We start from the raw sequence: 13,737 nt of genomic DNA, 5'->3' as shown, positions 1-13,737 counted from the left end.
GATTTGTAGTTCTTAGCCTCCTTCTCCCATTTCCCAACCAGTTCCCAGTCTCAGCCCTTGGAGATGGCTGCTCTAAAAATGCACAGGAAGCTGGAGCAAGGCTTGCTGGCAACAGTGTCGAGCAGAAGAGTGTAAACAACTTGGAAAGATCGGATTTTACTTATAGGATCAGACTCTGAGAACAAAGCAGAGCAAATGTTATCTTTTCCATTATTGCAAAACCAACTCCAAGTGGCCTTCTGTCTAAAAGTAGAATGTATCCATCACCTCAAGTTACATGAGCTTGATTTACCAGCTGAGGTATTTCCTGTTGCCTGCAAATGCTGATAGCAAAGGTAGAGATCCGTTTGTCACACAATATTTCCAGTATACTCCAGGATAAAACCAGTGCTTTTGTTTGACAGTACATTAGTTAGATTTAGCAGCATCGAAAGCATGTTTAAAATAAATCATGTATTTGCTCAGAGGTTGGCTGAAGTTCTGATAATATGAAATGCAAGATCTGAAAATCTTTAAGCGAAGGCTTGCTTTGGGGGAGGAGGTCGGGTTTCATTTTGTTTTTAACCTGCCCTGTGCTAGAATGCTGCTAAATTACACATTCCTTACTTTCTGGGAGGAGTGTAAACTTCCCCTAGCAAATTCCTTGGAGGGCTCATGCATTAAACATACTTGTGCAGTTATCTTGGTTCTCATAAATATGCAACATACACGTATGCATTAATTTAACTCACTTTGACACTTGTGTAGAATATACTGACAATAAGGGTTTGCAAATTTAAACATAGGAGGGGTGGCTGATGTGAGGGGGGGTCAAGGCAGGGGAGGCATGTGTTCCTCCTGTAACACACCCAGGCTTTTCAGTAAAGGGTAGTAAGGTTTGGGTGCTTTTTCTTCCCTGTAGACTGGGGCAGGGGGTGGGGGAAGAAAAAAAGACAGACTGGAAATGTATAGGATTATGTATTCTGAACAGTCCTTGCAAAACTGAATCAGTAATTTGGCACTTTCATGTTAAGGTTGAAATCTGTTAAATGTAAGGTCATATCATGAAATGCTGTAATCATATCTATGATCTTCAAGGAATTTGTTTGTGTTTTACTTCATTAATCCCTGTTGGGGTGACATCTCATATGTTAAAACTGGGAAGACACTTTCTTCAAGTAAGAACCCCTGAAGTTCTAATCTCTTTCAAGTATTTCTTAGAAATGTCTTTTATCACAATTCATATTTGGCCATGCTTTATCATAGGAAATAGAATACGGGTGCATGTAATAGCCTCAAGTGTTTATATTGAACTTGGCATGAAAAATGCAAGCCTTTTCTGTTTGTTTTATTTGATCAAATATTCCTGGGGAAGTGAGTGCGTGTGTGCATTTCTGTACTGATCTGGGTCTCAGCTGAATGCCAGGAACTACTGAACTCTTACAATAACTTTCTTTTCGGCTTTGGGTATCTTCACTGCTTCAGTTTCCCAGTTTTTAGAAAGGAGATAGTTGCTTTGTCATGGAGCTGCTTGTTCTGAGAAAGAATTAGTTTTTGCAGAGGCACTTGGAAACTCTAGGGATTTGCACCAGAAAAATGTGTATAGAAAGGCATAAAAGTTTTAAGATGAAAGCGACTCCTTAAGTGTATTATCAAGTCCTAAGTTAATGAAGGATTCTTTTATTATGCCTGTCGGTTGAATTTCCCTGAGCTGCTTCAGGCACATAGTCACAATTGAAATAGTTAAAGGGGGGAAGGAGTGGCATATAAAATTAATCTCATGTGAATACTTAGGATTGAATACATATGAATACATGGAATCAGAGTTCCTGGCACTGGATTCACTATTGTTTTCGTTGACATCCTCATCCTCAAAACCTTTAAGATGTTATGCCTGATACAGATGTTGAACATGTGTTATGTGAAATAAAGTCAGGAAAATCAAGGACTTGTCTTTATTTTTTATAATTTTGAGTAATGCCACTGAGACTGTAATAATTTGACAGACCTTTTTCCCCACAATTTAATCAGTGTTGCTTTGCAACAATTTGATAATAATTTTTAAAAATTTCCTTTGAGAGTAAATCTGATGTTAGTTCCTGGAGCAAGTTAATTATAATTAGCCTGATACTTGCTAGTGATGTATCTCAGGTACCTGAGCCAACCCACTTAGAAGTTGTAAACTGAGGGGCAAAATTATTTTGGTCCACTATTTAAGTACTTTCTGAAGAGATCCTCTAAGTTGAAAAAATGGGACAGGGAAGGACTCTGAAACAGTCACCTAATAATGTATTTCTACATTATGACTTCCAAAGTATCTTGAATTCGGGATAATTTTTCTATGTCACAATGTTTTTGTATTTTAGAACTATGAAGATCTGGGCAATGAGGGTGATGAAAACCTATTATTTTGCCTATTATTCTAGGTATTTACTGTGTTTCTCAGTGTGTTCGTTTTAGCTGTTTTCAGAAGTTTAATACCACAACAGCCTCACCCAAGGCTATGTCAGGGAAAAATGTTTTGTTTCATGCTCAGGCATCCAGAGATCCAGGAACAGCCTTGAGATTCAACTTGGATAAGGGGGCCACTTTCTGGGCATATTTTAAACATGCTGACCTGTGGCACTAGTGCCATGGTCAGAGGGGGCCTGGAGGTCTTGTGCTGACAGCAGGCAGGAAGGGAATTCAAGGTTTGTTATTTGACAGCTGGAGTTAGTGAGGTTTTTGTTACCCATTGTTTGAATAGGTATACACTGCTGCATGTGGGTATATGTAGTATTTCTGGTAGGTCAAGAGGCCTTTGCTTTGAAGAAAAATAGTTGCTGCTTTAGAAGAAGCTTTGAGAAATAAAACAAAGCACTGTGCCTCTGCCCAGGTACAGATTGGATCTGAACATTGCAAGGGTATTTTGCTGTTCCTGCCTCTATACTTTTTGACTACCTTAACTTTGCAGTAATAGTGGATCTCTAGCTATGGCAGCAGACTCACAAGTTTCAATGCCAGTATGTAGAGCAATTTTGAACCTTCAGCCTCTTCACTTGGCCAGCTCGCCTCTTATGTGAGCCCATCGAGGTCAACTTGATCACTTCACCCTGTTATTGCTTGTTCCTTGACGATCTGTGGCTCATGAAGTTGTACAGAGGCAATGTTATCAGTCCAAACAGGATCTTCAGAGTGACAGTAGAAAATTAGTTTGACCACCTGCAAACCTCTGTGTCAAATTTGAGGTTGACCACTGCTTTTCATTGGAATCTTCTTGCATGGTGCTTTGTGAGGGAACGGTGTCACATCAGATGAGAACAGAAAGTCCAGATGAATTACTGCTTCCACCAGTGCTCTGTGCCAGGGAGGTCTCAGAGTCAAGTTGTGAGTGACACTGTGGCAGACATACTCCAGGAACACCCTGTATTTGTTGCTTGGAAAGCAGTAGTTCCTCATCACATGCATCTCTGATCCTGGGTATTTTCCAAAGCTTGCCTTACAGCCTGTGGTAGCTCTACTGGCTCACCACGGTTGTTTTGCAGGCTGCTGTTACTCCCTTTACACACAGCCTTGCCCAAGAGCCTTTTCTGGGCTGGAGTACTGGACTGAATCAGAAATTAAGCATGATAGACCTTATAAAGCTTGAAAGATACTGGCAGCATGCTCCACAGAAATTGTAGTCGTTCAATGTCTGTCTCAGATAACACCATGTCTGCTGAAAGCTGCAGATACACTAAAATGTCTTAATTGCCTTGATTGATGAACATGACATTCCTGTGTCTTTAAGAAGTGGAGTTTGCTTGTCTTTTAAAAGCCTTCACAACACGCTTCCCCCTCTTCTCTTCGTTAGCACTTTGAGGCATCTGTGCTTTCATAAAATCCCGTTTTTTTTAATGTGGCTTTTTCATTTTGCTTGTCTGGACTGCAGTCTTGTGGGTTGTTTTTCGCCGGCTCAGGATTTGTTGGTCATTGGATTTGGCAATCATTTCAAATTCTGCCCACCAGAACTGCCAGAGGAAGTGCTGTGTTGGCCAGAGGAGACTGTTTGTACAGAACCGGGTGTCCTGCAGGAGCATGCCTTGATCCATGTCTGCCCTTAAAGAGGCAGCAGTGACATCTCATGACTTGGAAAGTGCTGTGCAAACTCTTGGTATTTTTTGTTTTTAAAAATGGGACTGTTTGCTGTGTGCAGAAAGTGAACCCTGTTCTCAGTTCAGAGAGCTATGTGGAGCGGTGTCTGAAGCCATGCCAAGGCCTACCACAGAAGGCAAATGGAAAGGAAGGAAAAATGTCAAAAGGAGTTTTCTGATTGCTGATGGGTTTTGGTTTTGCTTAAAATGTCCTGTTGGAAGCTGAAAATTGGACTCTTGTTTTCCTCTGCTGCAAGTGTCCACAGGTACTGATGTGCTGTTGCAGGACTGCAGAGAGCAAGTGGGCAGCTGCTGCTGTTCTTCTTCCTCTCTCTCTCTCTCTCTCTCTCTCTCTCTCTCTCTCTCTCTCTCTCTCTGGCTTGTGTGTGTAAGCACACTGCACATGGGCTCTCACGTTCTTTCAGGAAGATGGAAGTGTGTTGCTTTTTGATCATAAACCGTGATTCACATTTGTGGTCTCCAGTTTCTTCAAAGCTTCTATCTGACATGCCTTAAAGTATTTATAAATTACTGCTTTGTCTGTAGTTACTTTCCCCAAGAAAAGATAATTAAGGAAGTGATGACATTTCTAGGAGTCTGTTTATATCACAAACCCCATGGTCAGGTTCCAGTCTAGCTTGGGCTTGTGTGTGTGTGTGTGTGTGTGTGTGTGTGTGTGTGTGTGTGTGTGTGTGTGTGTGTGATGTTGGAGCAATGCTTGTCATGAGTGGTCATGTTTATGTTGTTCTCTAGAGCATCTGTTTGAACTAAAAGCTGGAATTAATGAAGTCCTTCTCCTTCAGCCTCCCAGCATAGGGGAAAATTTCCAATGTAAGTTGTGTGGAGGTTGCCGTGCCTGACAACCATGCTCCTGTATCAGCTGAAACAGTCAAACCATGCAGTGGCAAGATACAAGAACAACGAATGTTTTAATTGGTTGGGTGTTTTTATGTAGATCTTGCTTTTGATAACACTTAAGTTTGTGTTTCTCTACAAGAGTCTCTTCTTTTCCCTGTGAAAAACAGAGTACTTCTGCAGTAGGATAACTTTTTATTTAAAGGAGAAGATGCGAAAATAGCACCACCATGAGGTACAAGCATCTGAAAATTAAATTGCTTGAAAAAGTTTGAAGGAATCACTGGTAGTTCATAGCCGATACAGTCTCATTAAAAATTACCATAGAAATTAAAAATAAATATTTTTATTATGATTGTAGCTCATGCTGTATGTAATAGACATAATGGTGGCAGTAGTGTTTCTAGATGAGAGGTAATATTTGGTAGTGACTCAAATGTCATCAGTGAGGGAAAAGTATTAAAAGTTGTCACCTTTCTGGAGATAAGCAACATTGTCTTACACTGGAGACTGTTTGAAGTTCTGACTCACTCTTCCATCATCTCTCAAGGAAGCACAGTGTTCGTTTCTTCTGCATGGGCATGATGTGCGTATGAATGTTTAAATGGGGGTCTGAGCCTTCTTTGGTAAGGTGACTCTGTATGACATTGGTTTTGCAGATAACTCTGCACAGTGGCTCTTGCTTTGTAAGTGTCTCTTCAGAATAGAGCACTGGAACGTGCATTCTTTCGTCCACTAGTTGGGTTTCAAGCAATACTTGCAATGAAGCAAATTGAACACTGAAAATGCACCTGAATCTACATGCAGTTGGTTCTTTCTCACTTAGTTGGAAAGCAAGCCAGTATTTTCTTCAGTAAACCTCCTTTCAAGCAAGAATCAGCAAGGTAGTGCAGATATGAAGCGCATAGAATGGTGTCATTGTGCAAGAAAATACTGGGTAGCATCATGAGTGTCTTCTGGTATATTTTGTCACATTTCATGGTATTGATTCTGCAATTATATAGAGGTATGAGTAGTCTTACTTATATGACTAGGCCTGATTAAATAGAAAATTTAGTTCCTTAGGGTTTTTGTTGTTTTGGGTAATTTTTTTCTGTGAAGTCAGTATCAAAAATTTATTATTTGAAATATTTCCCCAATATTGTTTTGTTTTGTACAGAGACTAAAAGTTATGATTACTTTTTGAAGTTTGAAAATAAGAAAAAATTTGTGAAGACAGAAGACCTACCCCAGGGGAGTAGAGAGACAACATTGGTTACAGTTACTTTTAATCTTCTGAAAACAATTTCCTTTGTATTTAATTTCTAATACTGTTTGTGAGCATATGTGTTACAGACACGCATTTGCACCGACTCTTGCTTGGGCTGGTGGATTACTGACAATAAAGTAAACAAAACTGTTTCCTAAATCTGGTGCTGTTGCTGGGTTGTCTGTTTTTTATGACTCATGCACACATGCTGTTCTTTGCTCTGGCTTGGAAAGCAAGAATTTAGTTTTGCATGTCCAATGAAGATGTGAACTTTGCATTTTGCACTTGCCTATGTGACAGTGCTTCTTTAAAAACACCCTAGAATGATGTTTCTTTTTCCCAGTCATCTGGCTCTGTATGTTGTCTAGCTGCAAAACCTGGGAGGACCAAATTGTTTTGTATGTGGGGGCTTTCAAATGTCCTTTGTCCTGCAGTCTGTCATCTTCTTCATGATTGATTGTAATATTTTCTTGCTTTCTGAAGCCCTGTTGTCTCAGCCTCTTTCCCTTCCTCACCTGCAGCTTGTGAAACAGTGGAAAGTATGGTGTTAAGCTATGTAGGATTTACCTTGAGATTTGGAAATTCTGTATTCAGATTCCAGTTGTGCCATGATGTTCTTAGGACACTGTGTCATGACTAGCAAGACCTGTTGAGAGGCAAGATGTATCTACTGTAGTGATACACTAGTGCAGCTAATTTCTGGCTGGGTGGCTAGCACCTGTCTAACTTGCTGAAAATACAGGCAGTGGAAACTTGTGCTTACCTGGAAAAGCATGTGTAGATTAGCTCAGAATGCCCCAAATGCGTTTAAAGAAAATGGTTCTGGCAGAAATTTGTCATCTGCCTTTTTTCTGTCAGTTTAAGAAGCATTTCCTTTGGGACAGGAGCTGCTTTCTAGTATGTACTTGTATATCCTCCAACACAGTAGTTAACCCCCTCCCCACCTGCCTTGTCTTTTCAGGGCATTGGGCACTCTGTTACACAACTATCTGGTAGTAGTCTAGGGATGGGAGAAGGGAAGAGGAGTATAAAATTAAACTTTGCAGCCCAGGCAATGAACCAAAGAAAAGCTTAGATCTGCAATGCATGTACATGTAAGTGCAGAACAGAATATTATCAGGGAAGTTGTTTCATTTTTGCATGAGTCTTTTACCTTAATTGTTAAAGTAGAACTTAGTCTGATGTGATACCAGTTTTTGAACAGGCCACTAACAACAGTAAGGGAGATGCTGTACTTGTGGCTCACAGGAATGGATCATGTGCCCTTAAACAGATCTAAAGCCAAAAATAAATTTTCCCACAAACCGTATAAAAGGAGGACTGTCCCCTCAGGATTCATTATATGCCATGTGAATGGTATTGACATCTACTGATTTATGCAAAGCTGAGAGAAACATCATGTTTTTAGGGTTGAAGTGCTGGGAAGCCTGGCTGCTTTGTAGAAGGGCAGATGGCACAAATGATTTCACTTAATCTTTGGGAGCCTGAGCATTTAGTTCAGGTCACGAGCAGAATGGGCCAAGTAGTCCCAGTGTTGCACTGATAGGCATGGGCTTTCCATTGACCGAACTGTGGCGCTACAGGTACTTTTTCCATATGCTGCAAACTCTTAGGCTTTTATTCTAATAATGGACTCTTTCTCATCTGGCTGTTGTGTACAACCACTGTGTCAGTGGACGGGCAGGTCAGTTTTCAAGCTGGTTCTGATGGTAAACTTCAGATCTTAATTAAAAATGGCTCTGAGTACAACAGGTACCAAATTCAGTAGCGATGCTTCATCCTCACTGAAGGTGAAGGGATCTTTGCTTAGTTCTGCCTTTGAATGCGTGCTTTGGGGCTGCCATTTCTCCTCTGAATCATTAATAATGTGTCTTCATTTTAAAGAGGCCTCTGGGAACATCATGCATTATTCAGAATAGTTTGTTAATAGCATGTGCACATGCTGCAGGACTTGATTTTTAAGCTCTTTGTGTCTGGCACAGCACATCCTGACCTTTAGCCCCTGTTGCAGGACAAATAGGGAGAAAAAAAAAAAGGAAATATCAAACATTTTTCAGTCAAAGGTTTTTGACAGTACTTCTTAATGAAAAGAGTGCAGTGGGCCATAGATCATAGTTGGGTAGTCCTTATCAACCTTTCTGTTCTCTTGTCTTCTTTTTGATGGAGTCATCCTACCACTTTTTGACTGGAGGTTTCCCGTCTGGGTGGTAGATCATAACAGTCAACAGATTGTGCAATAGTATTCTTTTTTTTAAAGAAGTAATGTATGGGACCACATCAGTCTCTGGTTTAATGCCAGTAGCTTCAGTGGAATTATGCCAGGGGTGAATCTTTCCCATGATTTTTACAACTGAGCTATAACTGCTGTTTAGTCAATCAGATTCTCTCAGTATTGTGTGGGCGAGAAGGTCCAGGCAATGCCAATTCATTTGCAATCATATATTTAGGATAAAATAAACAAAGGGTTGATTTTAGAATTACAGTGTTACATGAGCCTTGGGAATAAACTTCAGTCCCCCATGTACCTGGTGAACGCTACCAGGGACTCAGACCCATTCCCTGGGGACTGAGTCATGCCTCATCCTGGCAGCAGTGCAAAAAGAAAAGGTCTTTTCTTCCCTCATGCCCTATGCACTGCAGCCCTGCTGCTCTCTCCCAAAGGGGCAGGTCCATTAGTGCTCGCCTGGCAGAGAGAAGAAAGCATGGCTTGTCTGTGGCAAGGGCTGTGAAGGGGGCACAGTGTTGAGTTCTGTGGGAGAAAAAGTAACTGTGGGTATGAGGGCTTGTTTTTAATGGCATTGCAGTTTTCCTGGAGTTGGTTGTTTCTCTGATACTGTTTTGAAGATCTTCCTTCTCATTACTGGGATGAGTTTTCAGAAAAATAGGTGCTTGCCTTTATGAATAAAGAGTGTGCATTGGAGAATCTTCCCAGAAGGGAAGCAGTGAGCAGTCTCCTGTGCTTATAGGAAAGTGCTTATACCCTCATTTGATTTAAGAGTGCAAATATGTAACCCTTTGATCAAAACTACCTTCAAACAGTAACACCACTTGAACATATTTTATGTTTCTTGGAAAAATCAACCAACTCTCTCTTGGAAACTGTTGGCTCCTGAAAGCTGGGCAGTGTAGTCTACTATAGCTGGCTTGCTATCACATCTGTAACACAATATTCAGTGAGCATAGCAAAAATATGAGGGTGAGGAAGAAACAGTGTTCCATTTTGAATTCAGTCTGTCTAAAAAAAAATTTTTTCTTTACTTTTATCTTAAAAATAAAAAAAATTGGCCAGAGGATCCTTCCCAGAGTAATTGATAAACTTCTGAAAAGTGGTGCAGTACTAGATCCCACCACTTGTGGTGGATTAATGGATTAATCCTCGACTGAATTCTGTTATGGCCAATGTATCAACATTATATTTTTTCAAGTGAATTTCAGGGGAAATTCGAAACCTCCTACATTGATTATTAGACATGAGTGAACTGTGAAGCTATGTTTCTTCATATTAATTTCTTTGACTGTTACAATACCAGAATAAATTATGTCCTATAAATATTGTATTAACAAAAAGAGTGAGAACACTTAGAGCAAGGATAGGTATAAATTTTCAAAATTCTGCTTTAAATTTTGCCTGCTTTGAATGAGTTAATTTAATCTTTGCAGCAGAGTAATGAGTTAAGATGTCATAAATCTATCTTTAGTACATCATTTGTAATTCAGAAAATGTGCTTATGTGATCTGAGAGTTAAAATTCTTTTCTTTTTCTTCTTTTTTAGAGAACAGCTGTCCAAGCCTAGGCAGTGTAATTCAATACATCACAGCATATTTTGTCCTGGCTTATTAGCACAAATTTGTAATGGCTGTTTTGGAAAATGTGCTATGAATTTATCTGAAGGTCTTCATGATGGAATAGTTAATTCAACCTTACAAATCCTTGGCACTTAACTTTTATCTTTTTAGAACAAAACACAAAGCCTGTGATTTGATGCCTTGAAGTCAGCAAAACAAAATGGTACTTTAACAGCAGCATTTACTTTGATCAGTTTTCAGCATTTGTGTCCTTGCCTTTCACGTAGTACAAATTGCTTTACCAGAGTAACGGGGCAGGAGCCCATAGACTGTTTTTGTAGTTGGTTTCTGTGGTGATACTCAGCCCTCCATGAAACTCTGATCTCTGGGGACAGAAACCTCTGCAGCCTCCTTAACCTTGCAGCTGCTGGAGACCTTAAAGGAACTCTGTGCAGCCAGAAGTGACCAGCATGAGTATGTACAGATACAGCTGACTAATTCCAGCACAGATTTGATAGACAGGGCACCTCTAAACGTGGTAACTTAAAGACTTTTTTTTTTTCCATTTTTTTATGTATGTGGAAAAATGCATTCTAGCAAAAATGGCATAACTTCTTCATGTCCCAGTCACACTTATATGCTTTTTAAAAATGAATTGGTAGGTTTTGGTTTAAGATTTTCAGAATAATTTTAATCTATACATTTCATCTGTGTCTAAATTGTTGTATTCCTCACAAGTTGGTCATGTATTATTTGGAGGCGTGTGTGCCAAAGGGGGACACAAAGGGCAGATGTGAGTCTGGAAGAGGAGCTTCCTCTGACAAACAGCTGCTGAAGTTGAGCCTTGCTGAGAGGATCATTGCTGACACACATGTCCAGAAGGTCTGACCTAGCTATTGATTACATAATGAAAATGTTGGCTGTGCAACAGCTCAGTGATCAAATGAGCCCTTCAAATGAGTTTCTAATAGGAGTCTTTTCTTTGCACTGACTTGGCATTCTAACAGAAACACAACCAGGGTGCAAGCCCAGGGTGAGTGCTCCTGTTGACCAGTGCACAAGGATTTCTATTCTTGGTTATTTAAGCTCATAAACTATACTGTAACTCATTTCATCAATATTTTCATTAGTCTTTGCTTCCTTTAGGATCAAAAGCAACCAATTATCATTGCATATAAAAGTGTGTTGAATGCACTTTATGCCACTGGCACCTGAAAAAAATATCAGAATAAAATTTGCACTGTCGTTAGCAAGATAAGGACTGCAAAAGGTTTAACTGGGCTACTTTGGTAAACTGAGATTACAGTATTTTTATTGCTTTATAAGAAAACGTAGCCCCAGAACAAGATAATTATATTTAATAGTTTAAACAGCTTATTAGTAATTAGCAGTGATTACAGCTGAAAACCCACAAGAATTAACAGAAGCTTTTTAATAGTCGTGAATTAATAGTGGTTCTAAACACCTTTTCCTTTCTACTTTCACCTTGCCATTTCTAGACAGAACAACAAAGCAGGAGCCTTATAAAACAAATAATTTCACTTTCTCTCTTATTTTCAGCTAACAGAATTACTTTGGCTCTATAGCTGATACCGTAAAACAGTTTCTGTAGCTAAAAACATGCCTGTTTGGTATTTCAAGTCTCTGTCCTCCCACTAGAATTGAGAGCACTAACACCCTCCAGTTTCCAAAAATGAGGTATTGTATTCTTTAGAGGCAGAAAATGGAGAGAAATGTGGTTTGTGGTAATCTTTGGTACTTAGTGTTTTCTTTCGGAAATGCATAAATACCACTGGGTCTTCTGCTGGAGAGGCCAAGTGGTGACAGAGATGGCAGCGGTGGGCAGAAAATGGCAGTGCCTGGCCGTCCTGCAGGCAGCACTGCCACTGCCCAGCTGCTGATGGGGAGAGATGCTTGTTCTTTAAAGCAGCTTGGGTTTAGTACAAATACGGATTTATTCAGTTTTCCAACAAGTTTTAATCTGCTTAACAAAGAGGAGGAGGACAGAGATGCCCTTGGTGCCCCCAGAGATGTGCCTGTGGGATTTGGTATCTGTGCCACTATGGGGATGAGCAACACAGTCAGTCATTCTGCACATGTAAGCAACTGCTTTCTCATTGGCATGAGAGCACAGCCAGCTGTTTGCCAGCTTTTTTGCAAGTTCTTGAGTAGTGGACACCTCCAGGTGTCTGTCAGATCTGAGACCAGGTCTTGGCGTTCGCTTTACAGTGATGGTGAACTTTTCAAGGGGAAATGAAGAAAATTAAAAAATAAAAAAAACACCCTAACTTGTTCTTTTGGAAATATTTTCAACAGTAATGGGTGCCTAATTTTCAATTTGGTGTCTAACTTTCATGAAGTTATTTTGCCAGAAGAATCTACGTTTAATGATAAACTGATGTCTGCTTGCCATTATAGAAGAATCATGCAATGGACTATACATGGTCTCAGATCTCCTTTCAAGTTCTTTAGCAGGATACAGAATTAATTCTGAATTACCTGTATGCTCATTTCTATTTGCCACCACTCAGATTGGTGGTTGTGTTCATGTTTGCTCCCTCTATACCTTTTTGAGAAAGAGCTGTGGTTGTCTATCAGGGAATCTGCCTATCACCCATTATTGTGGGACATCAGCTTCTCTGCTCAGTCTGTGGTAGATCATCTCTCCATTGCACACTAAATGTTACTTCCTATAATGTGGGTTGAGCTATCAAGCTAAATAATCACTGCTTAAACAGCTTATTAGATGCTGTAAAAACACTGTGATATCGGTTGCAAGTTGTTGTATGCTAAAAACTGACAGGCTGTTCTATCATGCATTTGGTGAGGGTTTTGTCCAACATGGGACCCTTTCTAGAGGGGCAGCACCAGGATACAAGGAGCTGAGCAGGAGGGGCTTCCAGAACACAGACTGGTAGCTTCAAAGCCACTTGTAATAGGTTGCCTCACTTTTGTGATGTCCACTTTCTTGAGATCATTTACCCTATATATCCTTCTAGTCCCTGAAGACAGGCATTTTCTTTCCCTAGTGTATGTTAAAATTTCTTTTGGAATTTCTTCCATGAACTAGTGTAGTGCTTCCTTGTGTTTCTGGATTTTTTCCTCCTGTTTTTTGTTTGTTTAGTTTTATTTGTTTTGCAGGCTAGATTTATGCCCCTAATAGAATCAGCAGATAAGATTTTGTACTCTAAGCCAGCTTTGTAGGCTACCATCTAGAAACCAGAAATCGGAGTTTGCTTTGCAATTCATTTTATCTCCTTGTTCTCCAACTCTCAGCTTAGTGGTTTGACCTTTTGCATAAGCTATTTTTCATCAACATTTGCCAAGGTTTTCTTAAACACTTCAGCAGTGCTTTGCAAGCATAGAGCACAAATGTTAACTATTTCGTCTTTTATATTCTCTCTGCTCTGTTGACTGATTTTTGTGGAAGTAGATTAGTCTGCAGTCTTGAGTCAAGAGGTCTGAATGCTAAAAGTCATAATATATATAAAAATTACTTTTGATTCGCTGTTTCAAATTCCAGGAAGTATTCACATATTTCTGTGTTTCTCTGTAGGTCACGTTACATTTGAATCCAATTTCATCAGTGCATATTCACCAGAAGCCTTTGGTGTTTCTTCTCAACTCTCCTTTGCCTTTGGTCTGGAAGCTAAAAACAGAAAGACTGGCACCTGGAATCCGAAGAGTTTTCTTCGTAAGTATACACAGTCCTTTGGCCTGCTCTCTATCATAGCTACTTGTCGCACAAGACATGGA

At 39.9% G+C, this 13,737-nt stretch overlaps 1 protein-coding gene across 5 annotated transcripts in view; it reads left to right on the top strand.

Annotated features, from left to right (window-relative positions):
• The window catches only part of TGFBR3 (transforming growth factor beta receptor 3), a 116,189-nt gene that overhangs the window by 52,087 nt on the left and 50,365 nt on the right, over positions 1-13,737 (top strand). For all 5 annotated transcript variants that reach the window (XM_051802562.1, XM_051802581.1, XM_051802592.1 and 2 more), the window contains one exon: positions 13,538-13,675. In XM_051802562.1, the coding sequence (XP_051658522.1) occupies positions 13,538-13,675 (138 nt within the window). The remainder of the gene's footprint in view (positions 1-13,537; positions 13,676-13,737) is intronic.

This window comes from Manacus candei, unplaced genomic scaffold (assembly GCF_025592945.1).
Source record: "Manacus candei isolate 608988 ecotype Guabito, Panama unplaced genomic scaffold, ASM2559294v1 h1tg000005l, whole genome shotgun sequence".
Taxonomy (NCBI): domain Eukaryota; kingdom Metazoa; phylum Chordata; class Aves; order Passeriformes; family Pipridae; genus Manacus; species Manacus candei.
The sequence above is the reverse complement of the archived record's forward strand: the minus strand, read 5'-3'. Positions and strand labels throughout refer to the sequence as shown.